A 21,214-nucleotide genomic window follows, 5' to 3' on the forward strand; every position below is an offset into this window, starting at 1 on the left:
AAAACCTAGTTCTAACACCCTTGCAAACTACACTCTTGCTCAGTTTTCATGAATGGCCCCTAGTTCTCCCACTACCAGACCTGTTCTAAAAAATTTCCCCTGAATTAATCTTGTAAAAACCTCTCAGTAATTTGAATGTCTCGATCATATCACCCCTTTTCCATCTATCAACCAATTTCTGTAACCCACAGATCTTCAACCTGTTCTCGCTACCATCTTGGTCAACCCCCCTCTGGATCCTCTCTACCTCCTCCCCATCAAGAAGAAATGCTGCCACCCAGATCTGGGAACAGTAGTCAAAATGAGGTCTTATCAAGGATCGAAAAAGAGGAACAAAAACCTGCTTGTCTCTATTCTTCAGTAACCAAGTGATCTGATGAGCTGATTTAGCCACTTTTGCTATGTGTCTCCTAACTTCAACTCCCTATCCACCAATACTCCCAAATTACTGGCCTCGTCAATTCCCTGGAGCCGAGTTCCACCAATGTGGTATATTGCTGCTAATCTTTTCATTCCAAAATGCGTAACCTTACACTTTGCCACATTAAACTGACATCCATTCTCTTTAGCCCAGTCTGCCAATCTATCCAAATCATCCTGCAAAATTTTTACATCATGTGTATTCACTATTGCTCTACCCAACTTTGCATCATCGGCAAATAAATGAACAGTTCCTCTCAGATCCTTTCCTATATCATTAATGAACAAATTAAATAGCATTGGTCCAAGAACAGAACCCTGCAGCACACCACTAGTCACAGACCTTCTTTTGGACTCTACTCCTGAATAAATTACTCTCTGATATCTCTCTGTCAACCACCCTCCTATTCATTTCACCACCCTCTGGATCCATCCCCATGTGCTGCAGTTTACTGATTAGAATTCCATATGGTATCCTGTCAAAGGCCTTAACAAAGTCCAGCAGCATCACTGTAAACCAATTACCCTTATCCAATTCAGCCATCACTGTATTATAAAACATGAGCAAGTAACTGAGGCATAATCTATCCTTCAAAAAACTATGCTGTCCCCCCCCACACACACACACAGTATCCCATTTCCATCTATCCATTCCTGTATCTTGCTCTTGACTAATTTCTAAAATACCTTGAGAATGACTCCTGATAAGCTGATCAGTCAGTAATTTGCAACAGCAGTCTGGAGCCTCCTTTATGCAATGGAACTATTTTCTCCTCTTTCCACCCCCTTGGAACTAACTCAGAGCTGAGACTTAAATTAAACAATATGGTCAAGGGCAGTGACAATTCCTTTGCCGCTTCAGGATCCAAGGGAATGAAAAAGCTGTAGAAAGGGTGTAAAGAAGAGTTACAAAGATTATATCTGGATTATGGGATTTAGATTATAAGGATTTATAAGGATTGTGAGTATGTGGATTACAGAATTTGGTTAACAGGAGAAAGAGGGGTGATATGAGAGAAGTCTATAAATTTCTGAATAAGTGTTAAATGATTTAGTCTGATGAAATTTTTCATTATATGGAAGGCAGGGAGAGAACATGGGGAATCCATGGAAGTTAAGTTCAATGAATGATATGTGCCTGCGTGCACATATCATTCATTATTTTGTGATCCCTGAAGATGGTAATGTAACATTACTGAAATATAGGAAGCATTAATTAAAGTTTTTAATTAATATTCTAGTGTATGTGGTCTTTCTCTAAAATCTGACAGTTAGGAAGTTAAGTTTGTTTGCAGTCAAGAAAAGGATAAGAGCTAAGTTTTTCTCTCATAGAGCAGTGAGTGAGTAGAACACTTTGCCTTTAGGGGTAGTCAGTACATTTCACGTGTCACGTGTCAGTGTGAATGAATTTAAGAGAAGGTACGATAGCTGGTTTGGGTGATTTATAGCCTCCCTTGATGAGTCCTTGACTCCCTGGATGTCTCAGATATTATTATTATTATTATTATTAATAAATGGGAAGCATGGCATTATAAAACTTTAATATTTCTTTAATATTTTCACTACTAATATCCTGGCCATGAATTGCCCTTCTTTAACTATACTTTTACCATAATGCTTTGAACAGTCAGCACATCATGGTGAAATGTTGCAAACAATTGTTCAGGAAATGACACTGTTAGTGTAATAGATGCTATTTTTCGGTGTTGGTTTTTGAATCTCCACATGTCAAAAAATTAACCATAATTAACCCTTTTAAAATCCAGAAGATTTATTTTATAGGGTCTGAAATGGCTTATACATCAATTATTTTCTACAATAAAAAGTATAATTTAAAAAAAAGGTGATTATTAAAGAATGACGATGGTAAGGAGGTCACTGAACCAGTCGATATAGTGGAGTTACTGAGCACGCACTTTACAAAAGTATATCATCCAGGTGGAGACATTGAAAAAATGAAGGAGCCATTAGTTTATACGGGAATCGTGATGAATGAAGTGGAGGTGAATAGTCTATTACAGAACCTTAATGTGAATACATCTGTGGGATTGGATGGTATAGTGGCACGGGTCTTGCGTGAAGCGGCTAAGGAATTATCAGTGCCCTTGACCATGTTGTTTAATCGGAGTCTCGGGTCTGGTTTAGTCCCGAAGGCGTGGAAAGAGGGGAAAATAGTTTCACTGCATAAAGGAGGATCCAAGACTATGGTTGCAAATTACCGACCGATCAGCATATCAGGAGTTGTTGTCAAGGTCTTGGAGAAAGTAGTCAAGAGAAAAATACAGGAATGGATTGATGAAAATGAGATACTACTGTACAGGGGACAGCATGGCTTTGTAAAGGGTAGATCATGCCTGAGTAACTTGCTCAAGTTTTATAACAAGGTGACGGCTGAACTGGATAAGGGAAATGGGTTTACAGTGATACTGCCGGACCTGGCAAAGGCGTTTGACAGGATACCACATGGAATTCTAATCCGTAAACTACAACATATGGAAATGGATATAGGGTTGGTGAGATGGATAGGTGGGTGGTTGATGGAGAGATATCAAATAGTGGTTTATTCAGGAGTGGAGTCCAAAAGACAGCCTGTGACTAGTGGGGGTGCCGCAGGGTTCTGTTCTTGGACCACTGCTGTTTAATCTGTTCATTAACGATATAGGGAAGGATCTAAGTGGAACAGTTCATTTGTTCGCTGATGATGCAAAGTTGGGGAGGGCGATAGTGAATGCAGAAGATGTCAAAGTCTTGCAGGATGACTTAGATAGATTGGAGTTCTGGGCTAAGGAGAATGGATGTCAATTTAATGTGACAAAATGTAAGGTTATGCATTTTGGGGTGAAAAGATTAGCAGCAATATACCACATGGGTGGAACTGTACTCCAAGAGATTGATGAGGCCAGGGACTTGGGAGTGTTGGTGGATAGGGAGATGAAGTTTAGGGGGCACATTGCGAAAGTAGCTAAATCAGCTCATCAACTCGCTTGGTTGTTGAAAAATACCTTAACGAGCAGAGACAAGCAAGTTATTGTACCTCTGTACCGAGCCTTGATAAGACCTCATCTTGACTACTTGGGTGATTTATTTGGTCACCTCGGTTCCTTCTTGATGGGGAGGAAGTGGAGAGGATCCAGAGGCAAGTGACTAAGATGATAGCAGGTCTATGGAATGAACCATATGAGAACAGGTTGAAGATTTGTGGGTTGCAGAAACTGGTTGATAGGCGGAAAAGGGGAGATATGATTGAGACATTCAAATTGCTAAAAAGATTCTATAAGATTAATTCAGAGGATATTTTTGAGATCAGGATTGGTGGTGGTGGGAGAACTAGGGGACACCTATGGAAGCTGGGCAAGAGTGTGGTTAGCAGTGGTGTTAGAGCTGGGTTCTTTACTTTTAGAGTGGTAAATGAGTGGAATAAGCTGCCAGAGTCTATTGTGGGTGCTATGACAGTGAGCGAGTTCAAGGCAAGGTATGATAGATACTGTGAGAATGTCGTATAGTTGTGTGGACATGATGTTTAGGCCTCCCTCGATGAGTCTAAGGCCTCCCTGGAGTAGCCCAAAAATAATAATAACAATAATAATAATAATAATAATTATGAGAAGCTCTTCAGTTAATACATTAGGTAGAGCTGTGCAGAAAATGATGTTGACAGTGTGTGTGGGAATTCATAATGCAGTATTCTAACACAAGAAATGTTTATCTACATACTAAAAGTTAAGCAAGTAAATACAGAATGAGCAAAATGGATGAAGAGTGAAATCAAGCAAGCTGTGTTGGAAAAGAAAATGCTATGGACATGTAACAATACAATTAGTCCAATCAGATCCATGAGAAGTATCAAGTGCAGGTTAGAAAGGTGATCAGCATGGTAAAGAAAGAAAATGGGTAGTATGAATTAATTGAATTAACCTTGATTAATTCAAGGGAATTCTTCTGCTATAACGCAAGCAAGAGGAAGAATAATTATGGTAGGTTGATAATGTTGAGTCAAGATGGTCGCTCAAAAACCGACATTAAATATTGAATTGCTAAGGCAACTGTGGCCCTACAGAAGTTAAAACCATTGTGGGGAGATAACAGAATAGCAATCACAACCAGATTAAGACTAATCGACACCTTGGTGAATTCTATTCTCTTGTATGGTTGTGAGGCCTGGACTTTATTGAGGGAAGATGAGAGGAGACACCTGTCTTTTGAAATGAAAACTTACCAAAGACTTTTGAGAATTCCCTATACCGCTCACAAAACCATTAAAAATGTCTGAAAACTGATTGATTCAATAGATGGGAGAAAAAGGGAAAATATTCTGACAGTCATCAGAAGAAGACAGATGAAATGGTTCAGACATGTGGAGAGGGCTAATGGCATTCCAAAGCAAGCACTAGAAGGAATCATTCCGGGATCAAGGGTTAGAGGCCGACCTCGATTAAAATAGACTGATAACATAAAAAAATGGACAAATTCCTCCCTTTCTCAACTGACATCAAGAACAAGAGATAGAAATCATAGGAGGAGGCTAACAAAGAATATCACCTACCAGTCATGAGTGACCCAATGGTCCATTTAGGATTACAGGAGAGAAGAAGAAGAAGAAGATACTGGTGGAGAGAAATGGAAGCAGAGTGACTGTTGCAAAGAATATAGTATAATTATTGAATGAACACTTTATCAGTGTATATTATACTGGTGTAAATGATGCTGTGCAATACATAGAAAGGAGGCAAGTATTAGGAGAATTGGAAGTGAAAGAATCCGAGGTGATCAGGAGTTGATTAGGATGTTAATAAGGCTGTAGGAATGGGTGATATATTACCACATATTCTTAAAAAATGTGTGCATCTGTTAGCTATTCCCTTCACCTGGTTATTTAATGAAAGCCTTGCAATGGGAAAGGTTCCTAAGGAGTGGAAAGAATGCAAGAAAGTACCATTCCATAAGCATGGTTCTAGGAGAAAAGTTTCCAATTATAGACCAGTCTATATAATTGCAATTGTAGTTAGGGTATTAGAGAGATGGTTAGGAATAGAATATAACATTGAACTGATGGACATGACATTCTTTAAGATGGTAAGCATGGATTTGTAAAGGGAGGGTCTTGTTTTAGCATATTCCTTGCATTTTATGATAAGGTAATGAGCATGATAAGGATGATGGTGATTTATGGTTTTAATGGCACAAGGACAGCAAAGATCACACTGCACCATATCAAAGGTTATAGCAGAACACAAGATAAGATAATCACAAACATCCAGTGGGATTCGCTCACAACCTGCTGACTGGAGATTAGGTAAGCTAACCACTCAGCCAACCAGGACAGCTTAGATAGGAGAAATTATACAGTGACATTCTCGACTTTGCAAAAGCATTTCATAGATTACCACATGATAAGTTGGTGTACAAGCTGCAGAGATGGGAATGGATAGTATGTTGATTAGATGAATTGGTGATTGGCTCTCTGGATAATAACAGCAAATTGTGTATGATGGAGCAGTCTTAAAAATGGAGGGTAACCATTGGCTTTCCCCAGGGTTCTGTTCTTAGACCCCTGCTGTTTATTTTGTTAGTATATGATATATCATGTGGACTGACTGGAGATCTTCAGTTATATGCTGATGATGCAAAAGTTCTGGAGAATTTTAAGTAACACTGGCTGATGTTAATTCCCTTTAGGAAAATTTGAACTGACTTTAATTTGGACAAAGGAGTGGAGTTGTAGTTTTAATATTAATAAGTGCAAGGTGTTGCATTTTGGAGTACAGACATATAATGCTGTGTACTATATTGATGGTGCTGTGCTGCAGGCAGCACCGTTGACAGAGTGTAGCATAGAGGTAGCCTGCCTCACAGCGAGGCTTAATAAGGGCGCTTGTTCAGGCATGTTGTGGTAGGCATCATCGCTACGCTAACAGAAATTGTTAGTGTAGCAAGTGCAGAAAGAAGTTTTTCCAAGCTTAAACTGATTAAAACTTATTTGCGAACAGCAATAACCCAATCAAGATTGGTTGGTCTAGCAACTAGGTCGATAGAGGAGAACATAGCTTGCAATTTAAATTTAGAAGAACTTATAAACAGTTTTATTGTGCAATATCCCTGCAGAGCAAACATTTAATTAATATTATTATGTAATCGTTTTGCATTAATGTTTCTCTTGTAATAAAAACAAAATAGCAATTGGAGATTTTCTTATATTTTTGTCTTATAATCCATCGGGGGGGGTATTTAATTTCGCCTCAGGGCGCGATCTAATCTGGTGACAGAACTGGCTGCAGGTGGTGGATGAGATTCGAGATTTGAGAGTGATAGCTGACAGTAGAGTGAAGTTTAGAGGACATATTGCAAGCAGCAGTCGCACTATGCACAACATAGTGCCACTATGATAAGAAGTAATTCTTGTAGATAACACATGACTATAACTTAAGGAATTCACAACATATACTGGAATATTAATTAAAAGAAACTTTAATAAATACCTCCTATATTTCAGTAATGTCACATTGCCATCTTCATGGGAACATACAACTATGACACGTGCATGCAGGCACTACTAAAAGCAAATGAGGCAGAAGAGAGAAAACTACTGTTGTTCCTAGAGTCCTAAAGGTGCTCCCTAACAGGCTATATTGGGTTGTCTTGGCTGTTGGGCTGAAGTTCTCAAGTGCAAGCTTCCCAAATTTGGGACAGTCTCATTCACCCAAATTTGTTGAGGATTGGAAATTTTTTAGCGCTGAGGCTGAGTCCATAAACAATCTTTCATATTTAAATTTGCTGCAGTGTATTAACGTGGCTTTCTTCCAACGTATTCTGTGGCAGGTATCTAGAGTGTTATATCTTCATCTTCATACTTTTTTATTATTATTAGTTATATTATTTACTTATCTTACTTCTTCTCAGCTATTCCGTTGCCGACAAATTTATATTCTTTTAGGTCGACTGCGCCAGCCAGCAACTGAATTCTGGCACACAATTTAAAACTACTGACAAACAATATAGGGATCAAGTGGTTTGCAGTCGTGGTTCCCCTTTTTTAGTTGCTAATGGATTTCCCTATTACTTATGCATGGTCCGAAATTTAACAAGTGGTAACTCAATTCTCAGAATAATGACAGACTCATGAGGTTTGAATTAAAGAAATACATTTTTTAGACAAGTATATATATATACACTTTAGTTAGAAATTCCAATTCTAAAGAGCCTGAACTCCCCCCCCCCCTTCTTAAGTTAACATATCCAAAAGGTTTACTCTAAAATCTTATTCTAGTGATCTCATACTCTTCTTTGTGTAATTACGTTCAGGCTTGGTTAATTCTTATAGAGCTGCTCAGTTCACATATATAGGAATAACACATATACACAGATACATTCTACAATCCTAGTATGGAGCATAACAGAGGTTCTCTGTCTTGCAAATTTCACATGGGCCAATTTTCTCTCTTATACTCGGGCTTTATCCTCCCCCAAAATTCGGTTAACATTCAAATTTAAATTTAACACAATGACATAAATGTTTCTTCCAACATAAACAGTTCGAAATCTTGGTTCCCAGCTCAGCTTAAGCTTAGGGTGCCACCTGCTCTTTTAGACGTAGACAGAAATGTCCAAAAGAAACAGTTCTTTAGATACAAAATGGAAGTTGACTATACGGAGCTCCTTAACCCTCTGGTTTCAATACCCTCTTTGGTTATTATTCAATTTTAATACGAAAACTTGCATCTTACCGTTCTTGCCTTTCTGGTAGTTGTTGGGACTTCCTTAATTAGACTTCCGGGTTTCCTCACCGTATATTTCTTATGGCATCTGCGCCACACTTTCATTCTTTTCGAAGGGAACACTTCTTCACTGATTTATACGTTGCCATTGGTTCACCAACGGCTCTTTTCTGGAACTCTGGCCACATTCCTTAGTTGTGGCTACAGTCGACATGGTGCGCACAGCAACGGGAGAATGTTGCTGGGTACGGTGGCAAGCTTCACAGCTATCCAGCACTTGGATCAGGAACCAGGAACAGAAAAAAAAATAAGAGAGTGCGTGATCATGCACCGAAACTTAAATAGTGAATGTGAACGCCCTCTCATGGTGACTGTGTCATGCTCATAGCGGCAGCCGATTGGTCACCGCAACTCCAAACTGCATTGACATGGCTCTTATACTTATATTATCTTACAAACATCTTTCAGCATTTATACATAATTTTCCTTTGTTAATTAATCCACAAACATTATCTATTTAAATTATGGGTTTCTCAAAATTCACTTAATATCTACTAAAAGAATGGTTAGACATAGTTCTGAGTTACCAAAATGTACACTATCTTTTACCTTTTTTTTCTGGAGGCATAAGTATGTCCTTATTCATGGTTTTAAACGTTACCTTATGTTGGGTCAGAAACAGGATGACTCATCAAGAGTGAATCAGCCCATTTTCCGACACAACAAGAGCATGGTCTGCAAGCTCAGAGTGGCTGTACTGGTGAAACCAGATGTAGTCTTTGTGTTCCGAAATCCTGACATTTGCTGTCTTGCCTGTTTGGCCAAAGAAGGATAGTTTACAGCTGCAAGGGACCTGGTATACCCCAGGTAGGTCTAGGGGAAGTTGGCCTTTGGTGGAGCAGATAAGGGAAGCCAATTTTTTATATGATTTGTAACAAGAAGTCAGGTCATATTTTTTTAAGATTTTAGTTAACTTTTCAGAGGTGCTCCGGATATAGGGAATGGTGATGGATTTAGTGTAATCTTTGTTATGAAGTGTGTGTGGCGGGGGAGAATTGTGGTTAACTGATTTTAATAATTTTTGGGGTTGTAGCCACTAGCTAAGAAAGTGTTAACAATTTGGTTTAGTTCGATGGTTAGGGCATTGTCATCTGAACAGATTAATTTTACCCTTTTATATAGTGTTTTATAACCCCATATTGTTGTGAGGGGCTCTATAAGAAATGAAGAAAAACAAAGAAATAGTAATCACCAGAGCAGATAAGGGAAATGCCACTGTGGTTCTCAACCAAACCGACTACACAGCTAAGCTTAATGCTTTATTGTTAGATCGGACTGCCTACCTCCCTATTGAGTATAATCCCACCGGCTCCCAAATAAGAACACTCCAAAGGCCCCTTAAGAAGGTCACTGATTGATTTAGGAATGGAAGCTGACATTGGGACCGTAGCAGAAGAACTTTGGCGGGAGTTCATGAAAATGAAAAATGACCATCTTCTGTATGAAGAATTGGAAGTGCTCAGTAAGGAGATACTGGAAGTTAAAACTGAGTTTAATGTGTTAAACAGAGAAATTAGGACTATAGAGATTACTTTAGCTGAAGTAACTAGAACAGGATTACGTGTGGGTGAGTCTTTGGTGAATGATGCAGTAATAAATAGTATGGGAGTGATTGGGAGTCAACAAAATAAAACCACAAGTAGCCTAGAAGAAACGAGATGTCGCGAAAGTGGGGGAGGGGGTAAATAATAGAGCGTTGAGTAATGAAACTGGGAGAGTCATGCTGAATAGCATAGAAAATGAGTCCATGAGTGATGCTTGTGTGGACTTGAATGAAGTTAAGAGTGGTAAGATAAATGGTGATTCTATGATTAAAGGTATGGAGAGTGGTATGCATGAGGAGTGCTCGGCTGGTGGGACAATAGAAAGAGTGGCTTTAGCAATAAAGAGAGGGCATGAAGCAGACAAGATGATAGTTATGGTGGGTACAAATGACCTGAGTGGCGGTATAAATTGGGTAGGAAAAGATTTAAGAAGATTGTTAGATATTGTGAAGAGGAAAAGTGTCAATGGGAGGATAGTGTGTGTGCTGCCTCGTTTTGACAATTACAAGTTAAGTAGATGAGCGATGATAATGAATGATATGATTGCAAGTATGTGCAAAAAAAAGAGGTCAGGAATTTGTTGATATTTGGAGTGTGTTTGAAAGAAAAAGACAGTTGTATGCTAGAGATGGACTGCATCTGAACATGGAAGGACATAAGCGATTGAAGAAGTTACTGTTTTCTGAACAAGTTGAAGTAATTGGGCAGGGAAAGTAATATTGAAAAGGTTGAGTGTAAGAGAGAGAAACTTTAGCACTGATTGTATATTTATTGATCCTTATATGGAGAATAAATTGCAGAAGAGAGGGGATAAAAATTGGCATGGGACTACTGAAATTAGTGACTTATATATCAATTCTAAAGCCAGTACAAGATATAGAGGGAATCTGCAATTTTGTATACCAATGCAAGAAGCATTCAAAATAAGAGAGAAGAATTTTTGGCATTAGTCAGTGCAATCTCACCAAAAGTTGTAGGCATTAGTAAACTTGGGGGAGGAGTACTGTTGATGATAGCTGATGTGTTGCAACCAAAGAAAGTAGTATATCAAGATGATAGACATGTGAATGAGAGTTCATTTGAGGCAGTCTGATGTGAAATAGTGACCAATGCAACCAAATATACAGTTGGATACTGCTATAGGCCAGGGAGTACAGGGGGGATACTGAATTCGTGCATCAGCAAATTAGTGCAATGAGTGCAAGTTTCGTGATTATTATAGGGGATTTTAATTACGGTGATATCAATTGGAAGGAGGAAATATCAGGTAGCAAAAAGGAAATGGAGTTCATACATCTTTTACGAGATAATTACTTCAAACAGCACATAACTGAAGGCACACTTGGTGTGAGTGTGTTGGACCTGGTTATTGGTTCAGAGATTATATGCATAAGTAAGGTGTCCTCGTTAACTCCAATTGGCAAAAGCAATCATGTGGTATTGACTAGGGAGGTTGCAAAATCTGTTGATTTTTCTGTTAAGAAGGGGTATATACGGAACTACAGGTTAGGCAATTACAACAAGCTTCAGAGTGAGATTGCAGCCATCCCATGGCAGAACATATTGCAGGGGAAAGATGTTAGCAGTGCATGGGATAAAATCAGCGGGTATCTGAGGAAAGCAATATCAGATTGTGTCCCCATGGTTAGGAAGTCAAACAAGGCAGTTGTTAGATGGATGAGCAGCAGTATCAAGCTTGATCTGCAAAAAAAGAAAATGTTATGGAGAATGTACAAGGAGAAAGGCGATCAGTACACCCATGAGCAGTACAAGGCTCAAGCTAGGAAGGTTACCAGCATAGTAAGAAAAGCTAAATCAGATTATGAGAAGACCTTAGCCAAAGAGATCAAGGGTAATCCCAAAGAGTTCTTCCACTATGTAGCAAGTAAAAGGAAGAATGACTTCTGAAGGATAACTTTAGTGGGTGCTGATGATATTGAGGTGACAAAATCAGATGTAATAATCAAGTTACTGAGTGATCACTTTTCAAAGTCTATCACCCAAGTGTACCTGTAGCAATAACTAATGTGAGAATTGAAGCTAAGAAATCAGAGGTATTTAATATATTGCAAAATTTAAATGCAAACACTGCTGTAGGCTTAGATGGAATATCAGCTCAGGTGTTGCATGAAAGTGCAAATGAATTGTCAACCCCTCTTACTTGGATATTTAATTTAAGTTTGAACTCTGGTATGGTCCCTAGGGAGTGGAAGTTAGGCAAAGTAGTTCCTTTGCATAAGGGTGGCTCTAAAACTGCAGTAGTTAATTACAGACCAATCACCATCTCTGGAGTAGTGGTAAAAGTATTGGAAAAGTTGGTTAAAGACGAAATTCAAGAATCGGTGGATCAGGATATGATACTCTATAGGCCAACATGGTTTTGTTAAAGGTAGATCCTGCCTTAGCAATCTATTAACTTTTCCTAAAAGAATGACATCTGAGTTGGACAAAGGAACTGGCTATTCAGTGGTACTTCTGGATTTTGCTAAGGCTTTTGACAGGATACCCCATGGAATGCTGTTATGCAAATTGGAGCAGATGGGAATGGATACTAAATTGGTGATATGGATAGGAGAATAGCTCAGGGAGAGATACCAGAAGGTGGTGTATGGAGGAGCAGAGTCCAGGATGAGGCAGGTGACCAGTGGTGTGCCTCAGGGCTATTGTTGTTTAATTTGTATATAAATGATAAAGAAAATGGCTTACAAGGAGATATTCAGTTGTTTGCTGATGATGCAAAGTTGGGTAGTGAAATAAAAAATCAAGCTGATGTTGAAAGTTTGCAGGATGTTTAAATAAGCTGGTAGAATGGGCAAAAGATAATGGATGTCAGTTCAATGTGGAAAAGTGTAAAGTCATGCATTTTGGGATTAAAAGATTACCAGCTGTGTACTACATTGATGGAACAGTACTCCAAGAGATTGATGAGGCTAGGGACTTAGCGGTGTTGGTAGATAGGGAGATGAAGTTCAGAGGACACATTGCTAAGGTGTCCAAAATTGCACATAGGATTACTTGGTTGTTGAGGAACACACTGACATCCAGAGATAAAGAGGTTATTATTTCCCTTTATAAAGCGTTGATACTTCTATATTTGGATTACTGTGCTCAGGTCTGGTCACCTGGATTCCTTGGAGATGAGGAGGCTGTGGAGAGGGTTCAGAGAAGAGTGACCAAGTTGGTGAGTGATGTAAAAAATGCTCCCTACATTGATAGATTAAGAGCTTGTGGATTGCAGAGGTTGATTGATAGGCAGAGAAGAGGGGATATGATAGAAACATTTAAATTACTGAAAGGTTTTTATAGGATTGATGCAAGGAAAATGTTTCAGCTGTGTGATAGTGATGGAAGAACAAGAGGTCATCCCTGGAAATTAAAGAATTTCCAGGTTAACAAGGGTGTCAGAACAAGGTGTTTTGCCTGGAGGGTGGTGAATGAGTGGAATTCATTGCCTGACTTAGTTGTGAGCTCTTTGTCTGTAAATGAATTCAGGAAGAGATATGACAAATATTGTTTTGCTAGTTTGGGTCTCCCACAATGAGTCTATTGACTCCATGGAGATACCCGTAATAATAATAATAATAATAATTTTTTTTTTTTGAAGTTAGTCCTCATTAGATCATTGTAATACTAGTCTCATATCATTCTCAAAAGAATAGGTAAATATCTTGATCTTCACCCATTCTTTTGGCATAAAGCACTGCATTATAAAACATGGGCCATAAGATAAGACCTCTCATTAATCCTTCAATAAGCTGCTATCACTCCCATAATGCATAACAAGGGAGAAAGTAAATGTACTGTGCATTATGGAATACTGAGGCAAATGATGTGAAGTCAACAGCCTCCTCTATACAATTAGCCTACTTATTAATATACTTCACCTGCAAACTTTGTTTGTTTACACTAAGGCAAAGGATTAAAGAAGAATACAATTTCTTGTTCAAGTATAATTTAACAAGATCATCTTCTTTCCAGGAATGAAGAAAATTATCTATGCATATAAAACTTTATGCATTACTACATTTGCAAAATACTTTTCCAAGTTTATGTTATTTTATGTTTTTTGTAAGCGCATTAATCAAATCATTGGAAATAAAATTTCGTTAAGAATAATATAACTGTGTTATAATTAAATTTGGCTGAAAAAAACACAAAAAAATTAAAAAAAAACATACCAGTAATTCCTCATCTCCAGATTTTACTAAAATTTACAATCTGACATTTTCTTTTTTTTTTTTTTTTTTTTTTTTGTTGTTGTTTAAAACATGTCACGAAATGTTTATTTTCGCTTTTCAAAGCGACATCTATAAATGATATTAATGACTTTCTATTTCTTAACTGTCATTAGAGCATAAATTGTGATCTATACTCTAAACATACAGTGGTGCATTCAGGATTTAATCTTGGGGGTGGGGGAAATCGAGTAGACGATTTGAGAATACACACTACGCATCGCATACGACCTATGACCTATTCCTAATAATTATTAGGAAAATATTTTTGGAAAATTTCCTAGTTTTTTTTTTCCTTTTTCTTTTTTTTTGGGGGGGGGGGGCTTGGTCCCCTCCCTGGGTGCGCCACTATAAACATAACACGCCTTTTGATAACAGAAACAAGTGTCCACAAATAATAGTATTTCTCGTTGTGACGAGGGGAATCGTTATATGGACTTTTTCAGCTGAAGGTGAGGTAGCTGATCTCATACGGTGGTAGTAGGGATTTTTCTCCCGGAAACTTGGGTTTTCCATCCCGCGTACAGACAAATAGGCCTTCAGAATAAGGCGCAATTTATAGACAAAAAAATATTATTTGGTGATAGTGGGCGGTAGATGGCGTTAATGGTAGCAGTGTTGTAGTGGGAGAATTAGATAGTGATGGAGAGGATGAGATGTATTTGGCGAAGAGAGTGGTTTGCCCTCCGGTGATGAACCCTTGGACTCCTTGGAGGTGTCATGTAATAATAATAATAATAAAATATTTAGCGGCAGTAACGCGCTCAGGATTTAATCTTGGGGGAGGGGGCAAGTTGAGTAGACGATTTGAGAATTCACACTTCACATCGCATAGGACCTATGACTGAGCATCTGCAATGATCTCTATTTCATAAGCAGTATAGAAATAGAAGACATGACACAACATAAATTTTAAAAAATAATGAATTTTAATTAGAAAAATATTTTTTTAAAATTTTTCTAGTGTTTTTTACATTTTCTTTGGAAGGGGCCAGGGGCCTCTGGCTCCTCCTCTGGGTGCGCCACTGTTTAGCGGCAGTATCGAACTTCTGAACTATGAGTTTAGTAAAATATAAAGTTACAATTAAAACTTTGTATTCATTGCAATTTTAAGATAAATATGCATGGTCTACTTTTCCAAAACTTGTTTAGACCGGAAATTGTGAAATGTGAATTTACATACAGCATATTAGATTACTATGGAATTGCTAATTTCTGTTGCTTGTACATGTAAAAATTAAAAAAAAAAAATTGTGTGTGTATGGGGGGGGGGGGTAATAGCACTTTTGTTGAAAGCCTTCTGGACAAAAGAATTTAGAAGGTGAAAACCTTGGTAATTCTGTGGAGGTTCTGAGGTTCTGTGTAGTAGTGGAAACGGAGAGTTGTACAGTGGGTATCCTCCCGCGATGAGTCTTCGGACTCCTTGGAAGTGCCAATAATAATAATAATAATTACTCACTACTATGTTAGTGAGTAATTTACTAACATAGTAATGAGTAAATATTATTATTATACGTATATTATTTTTATTATTCGGGTATCTCCATGGAGTAGTCAGATGACTCATCGCGGGAGACCACAAACTATCCACACAGTATCTATCATACCTCTTCTTAAACTCACTGACAAAAGAAGCGCTCACCACTTAGTCAAGCAACGCATTCCATTCATTCACCACTCTTAAAGCGAAAAATCCACTCCTCACACCCTCGTTAACCACACTCGTACTTAATTTCCATGGTTGACTGAAATATTTCCCCTACATCAGTTTCTATCATTATGCCCTCTTCTCCGTCTATCAACCAACTAATTTGTAATCCACAATCTCTCAATCTATGAATGTACGAGGTGTAATCTATGTACGAATGTCGCAGAGAGCATTCCTTACACCACTCACCAACTTCGTCACTCGCCTCTAAATCTTTTCTACCACTTCCTCATCTCCAAGGATTCCAGGCAACCAGACCTGAGCACAGCAATACAGATGTGGACGTATCAATGACTTATAAAAAGGAATAATAATTTCATTACCTCTGCATGTTAGTGTGTTCTTCGATAACCAAATAACCTTATGAGCTATCTTGGCCACCTTAGCAATATACCCTCTGAACTTCAACTTGAATTTCAAGTACCAAGCCTCATCAATCTCTTGGAGTACAGTCAGAAGCGTAGCTAGAGGGGGGAGGAAGGGGGATCCCCCTGAGCTGCACTTTGAACATTTTGAACTTTTGCAGTTAATTCTAAAATATAGTCTCGAGAACTCAGTTCCAACTATTGTAATACTACGGCGAATGTTCTTCACAACTGCTGTAAGTGTTGCTAGTTGTGAGAGGAGTTTTTCTAAATAAAACTGATTAAGAATTACCTGCATTACTATGAAATACACTTCGACAATATCATCCACGATTTTGCTAACAGAAAAGCAAGAAAAATAACATTTTAGAATATTGAAATTAAAGTTTTACTTCAAAAATAAATACAGTGTTTTAATTTATTTCCCTATACGTTGTTTTGACTTTTTATATTTTTGGTGTGTATTGAGAGGGGTGGCAAAAGCTCTAGCTACACCACTGAGTACAGTTCCATCAATGTGGTACAAAGCTTCTAATATTTTAATGCCAAAATGCATAATTTACACTTTTTTTCACATTGAACTGACATCCATTATCTTTTGCTTATATTCCGAGTTTATTTAAATCATATAATTCAATTATATGAATTGAAATATAATTCGTATTTCAAATTACGAAATTCCTATAATTTCATTGAATGTTGACACTGTGAAGCACAAACTCCATCCATCAAATGGAATTATATGAATTTCATGCAGATGAATTTATTATTGCTTAATCAGAGACTGGAGGGCATTGTTTCTTTTATTTATTTTTCATTGAGAAATTGTTGTTATGTGTTATCCAGTCGTTTTCGACTTTTGGTGATCCTGTGAACAAAGGCTCTCCATCGAGAAATATCCAAACACAATCATGGGGATTTACAATTAATTCAATGTGTGGAAAAACTAATTGTATTTGGAGAAGGCATTTTCTGAAATGAAATACACAGTGGGGGCTTGTACATAAGCACTGCGACACTGCAGCACCCCCAAGGAAAAAATGAAAAAATTAAATTTTATTTGTGTTTATAAATAATAGAAATGCTACAACATTATATAAATGCGATACAACATGTTAAAGGTTACAGCTTATATTTCGACATTGATTCAATAGTTAATAATTGGAATTGTTCGATTAACGCTTTAGATTACGAAACAAATGCACTGCGATCTAACGCAGTGTCGGAATGATCAAGTTCGCCATTGCAGCTCTCGATTCGCCGATATTCGTTTGCGCTTGTCATTGCATGTAACAAGTGAATACGACACTGCTCGTTTGAGCAGTGTCGCTACAGATAAATTGTATGCATGCGAGCGTTATTTCTGTGAGATACGAAACTTTTATTATTGGTGTGTGTTCATAGTGAGGGTGAAATATTTTTAATAAAGCAATTTTTTAATATGTAAATTTATTTATTAATAAGTTGGTTACTGATTAGGAAAAAAAAGAATTATGTATTTTTTTATTATTTTGCATATGCAGCACCCACACTTAAAATTTTCAGCGGCCGCCACTGGAACTATTTTTGAACAATTACTTCCGCTTTCAACAACGAGCATCGAAGTGGACATGCAACACCTTTTAGTGGAGTTACCATAACTTTTTTATTTTATTTTATTTATTTTTTCAAATTTCACATGGTTTAATACTAATTAAAGAGGTTTAAGGGTTTAATAGATTAACTAGAACACCCTGCGTTTTTCATTGATACTTTCTTATGTGCATATTTAGTTATTAGCAATGTAAGTGCTAATCTTCCATGTTTTCTACTGGTCTCAGAAACAATGTTATAATGTCATCCATAGCTTGGAAACTGGGTTATACCAACTCTTTTCGAAGAAGTAGTAGTAGTAATTTAATTTGTGTTGGAAATCTTTTAATACTGAACAAGCGTACTCAGAGTCGCTATCTTTTGAATACCAAAAATTAATAATTTCTTAACACCTACCGCTATGCTTCATACAAAACGAAAAAGCATTTTAGGCAAAGCAAGCATACCTTGTTTGAAATGATCTTCTAAAGAGGAAGTATTATCAGAGAGTGTGTAGGTGTACAATTGTTCTCAGTAAAAACGGACGGGATCTTTCGCGTGGCGATGCATATTCAGATTTGGAGGAGAGGAATTGAAAGAGAAGGGGACTGGTCATGGTCTGTAATTATTGGAGGAGGGAGTTGGGTAAAAAGGAGGAGTAATTATGATTATTCCATTTTGAAGAATGGTTTGGAACTCCATCTGGGAAACTTCACATATAATAGGATAATTATACCGTTAAATTCAAGTCGCATTCCATTTCTTTCACCACAGAAATTTATGAAATGTTATTTAAAGTTAATAGCATAAATATCTGACATTCTGTTTAATTTCTCCATCTAGGAGATTTTCTAGATGGAGTGTCAACATCTGTTCAAAATATATCAGCCTTAACAATTCCCAACCTTCTTTTTTGATTTACTTATTTTATCAATACTTACAAGAATGTAATGCCCACTCTCTCCAGTATCAAGGATGTGACTCCCCCCCCCTTTTTTTTTTCTCTTTCCTTCCCTTTCCTCTCCAGTCTGAAAATGCATCACCATGAGAAAGATCGCGACCGCTTTCCCCAGAATGACCCCCCTCCCCCAGGTATTTTATCATTGATCCATCGTTTTAATGCTTTCCTCGACCTAAATTTCTATCTTTCTGTTACCCCATTCGCTCTTTTTCCCCAACATTATCTCTATAGAAAAGGCAAGCTTTATTTTTAGCCTTCTTCTAAATATATAACGCAATATTCATCAAATTATTAGCATTGGTAAAGAGAACTTTCATTTTCTGACCTTAATTCTATGAAGCAACACTTTGCAACTATGATTACAAAAATAATTTCTCCTTCTTCTTCTAACTTTACAACGCTTTATGAGTTTTAGCTTGCAAAACAATTTTCAGCCATTCTTTTCTTGCCATATTCTTCCAATTCTTAGCTTTTAAAGTAGTAAGATCTTTTTGCACATCATCATCAATCCATCTTTTTCTTGGTCTGTATTTCTTCCTTTGTCCTAATGGTTTCATTCAAATATACATTTTTTAACTCCTCTATCTTTTCCGCTTCTTTCTGTATACCCCAACCAAGCTATTCTTTGTATCTTTATATATCTTGCTGTATCTTTCACCATTAGTTACTTGCTTTAATTCTAATTCTAATTCTCAATTTGTTCTAATTCTCAATATTCCATTATCATCTTTTATGGGTCCATATATCTTCTTTAATATTTTCCTTTCAAATATTCTCAATTTCTCAATATCGTTTTGTGTTAATGGCCACGCTTCACATCAATATGTTGTTACAGGTCTTATAAATGTTTTATAAAGTTTTAATTTAGAATTACGCCAAATTTGTAGCGTCATTTTGCCGCTACAAATTTAGCCGCAGAATGACGAATAATAAAATGGGTGAAGTGAACAACAATAGTTTTATTGCTTACGCCTTTGAACATTCTGACGATATTTTTTTTTTTTTAAGTCTCCATTTCATTTCACCAATTTTTACTTACTTATTTAATTTTAATTTGTTTAGATAATTAAAAAATATATATTTATTTAATTAATTTAAGTCAGCATGAGGAGCACAGGTTGAGAAACACTCTATTAAACTTTTCCTTTTCATGTGTTGTTTCCTTGAAGTCAGTCCGACTTTCAATTGTTTAGCTTTATTAACAAGAGATTTTTTTTGACAGGAATGGATTGTTAGCCCATTGCCAAACTCCCAAACTGGAGAACCAAGCCTCCAAATTTATATCCCATGGAGGCAGGAATGGCCCATCTATACCCCCAGATACTGGTACCCATTTTAGTCGCCTCTTACGACATGCATGGGCTACAATGGGATTATTCTTTAACCCCGATCACCACACGGGGTACAAAAATAATTTAATCCTCGAAAAATTGTTATCACCGTTCCTACCTGATTCATCTTACCTGTGGTATGGGATTTTTTGATATGTGATATGCAGACAATAAACTAGCACCATATTCACTGGCATCTCTTGAGCAAACAAGATCCAGCAGAAAGTCAAAGGTTTCCTTTCCCCAGTATCTGTTTTAAATAGAAGATTATATAAAGAATAACTTTTAATAATGCGCATTATCGGGACCACACGTTTAACTTCTTTATCCAATTAAAATTAAATAAAGAATAAAATAGATCAACTAAGCCTTTTATTCCATTTAAATAAATAAATAAATAAAGCTGATCGAGTAAATAATGAAATAATCTCACTATTTACTCCTGTAGTTAATTAACTCGTTATTAAGCTATTAATTACTAATTATTATTAAGTAATTTCAAACTTTCTCTTTTCTTTGCCACAAAGATGCACATTGTGCTTTCATTTAATGAACTACATTAAATGAAAGCACAATGAAAGTTTTAGAATGAAAGAAAAATGAAAATGTACAGGATGCTATAAAGTCTTATGTCTTTTCAATTTGAAAAAAAAAAAAAAAGAAAGAAACCGACTGGATAGCGTCTTCACCATATAACTAGCAGGATGCGATTTCGAATCTCGCTGCACATGGGTGTTCGTGTAGTTTAGGTGGTTTTCTCCAGGTGTGAAAATTGTGCTTAACTTACTGGAGCATTGATGTAACATATCAGCTTTATGTTTTTGGTTCTATAACTTATTTTTTTGTGAGCATCTTCTCATTTACGAATATAATAATTATGCATTAGAGACAATAAGTTTTATTATTTTAATATTCATTGCGTATTTATATGAATTAAAATTAGTATAGTATTTTGAAGGATTTAGTATAATTTCAATGAGTTTTTCAAAACTCTAGGAGGAAGCTCTACAGACTACAATACTTATACACCCGCCTTGAACACATCTATATCCACTGACTATGCAAAAATTACTTCTCATTCCCTTGCTCACAGGTATATTATACAGCCTCCAGAGATGACTAAAAGCTTTATAGGTACAACAAAATGTGATGATTCCACATTTGTCGTTCTGTACGGTAATTTTACCTTAATCAGTCTAATATGCTCGTATCACGCTAACTTATGTCATTCGCATTACATTCTTCTCCTATATGCTAGACTCTGCAGAGCATATTCCTAAGTGGTCTCTTAGCCATTTGACTCTGG

The 21,214-nt window shown here is 36.9% G+C and overlaps 1 protein-coding gene across 3 annotated transcripts in view; it reads right to left on the reverse strand.

Annotated features, from left to right (window-relative positions):
* The window catches only part of LOC150101132 (D-aspartate oxidase-like), a 122,685-nt gene that overhangs the window by 81,917 nt on the left and 19,554 nt on the right, over nucleotides 1-21,214 (reverse strand). For all 3 annotated transcript variants that reach the window (XM_090402238.1, XM_090402239.1, XM_090402237.1), the window contains exon 3: nucleotides 20,041-20,158. In XM_090402238.1, coding sequence (XP_090258364.1) covers nucleotides 20,041-20,158 — 118 coding nt within the window. The remainder of the gene's footprint in view (nucleotides 1-20,040; nucleotides 20,159-21,214) is intronic.

The sequence above is a fragment of the Typopeltis vanoorti genome, chromosome 12 (assembly GCF_054136105.1).
Source record: "Typopeltis vanoorti isolate ZY-2024b chromosome 12, IOZ_Tvanoo_1.0, whole genome shotgun sequence".
NCBI lineage: Eukaryota > Metazoa > Arthropoda > Arachnida > Uropygi > Thelyphonidae > Typopeltis > Typopeltis vanoorti.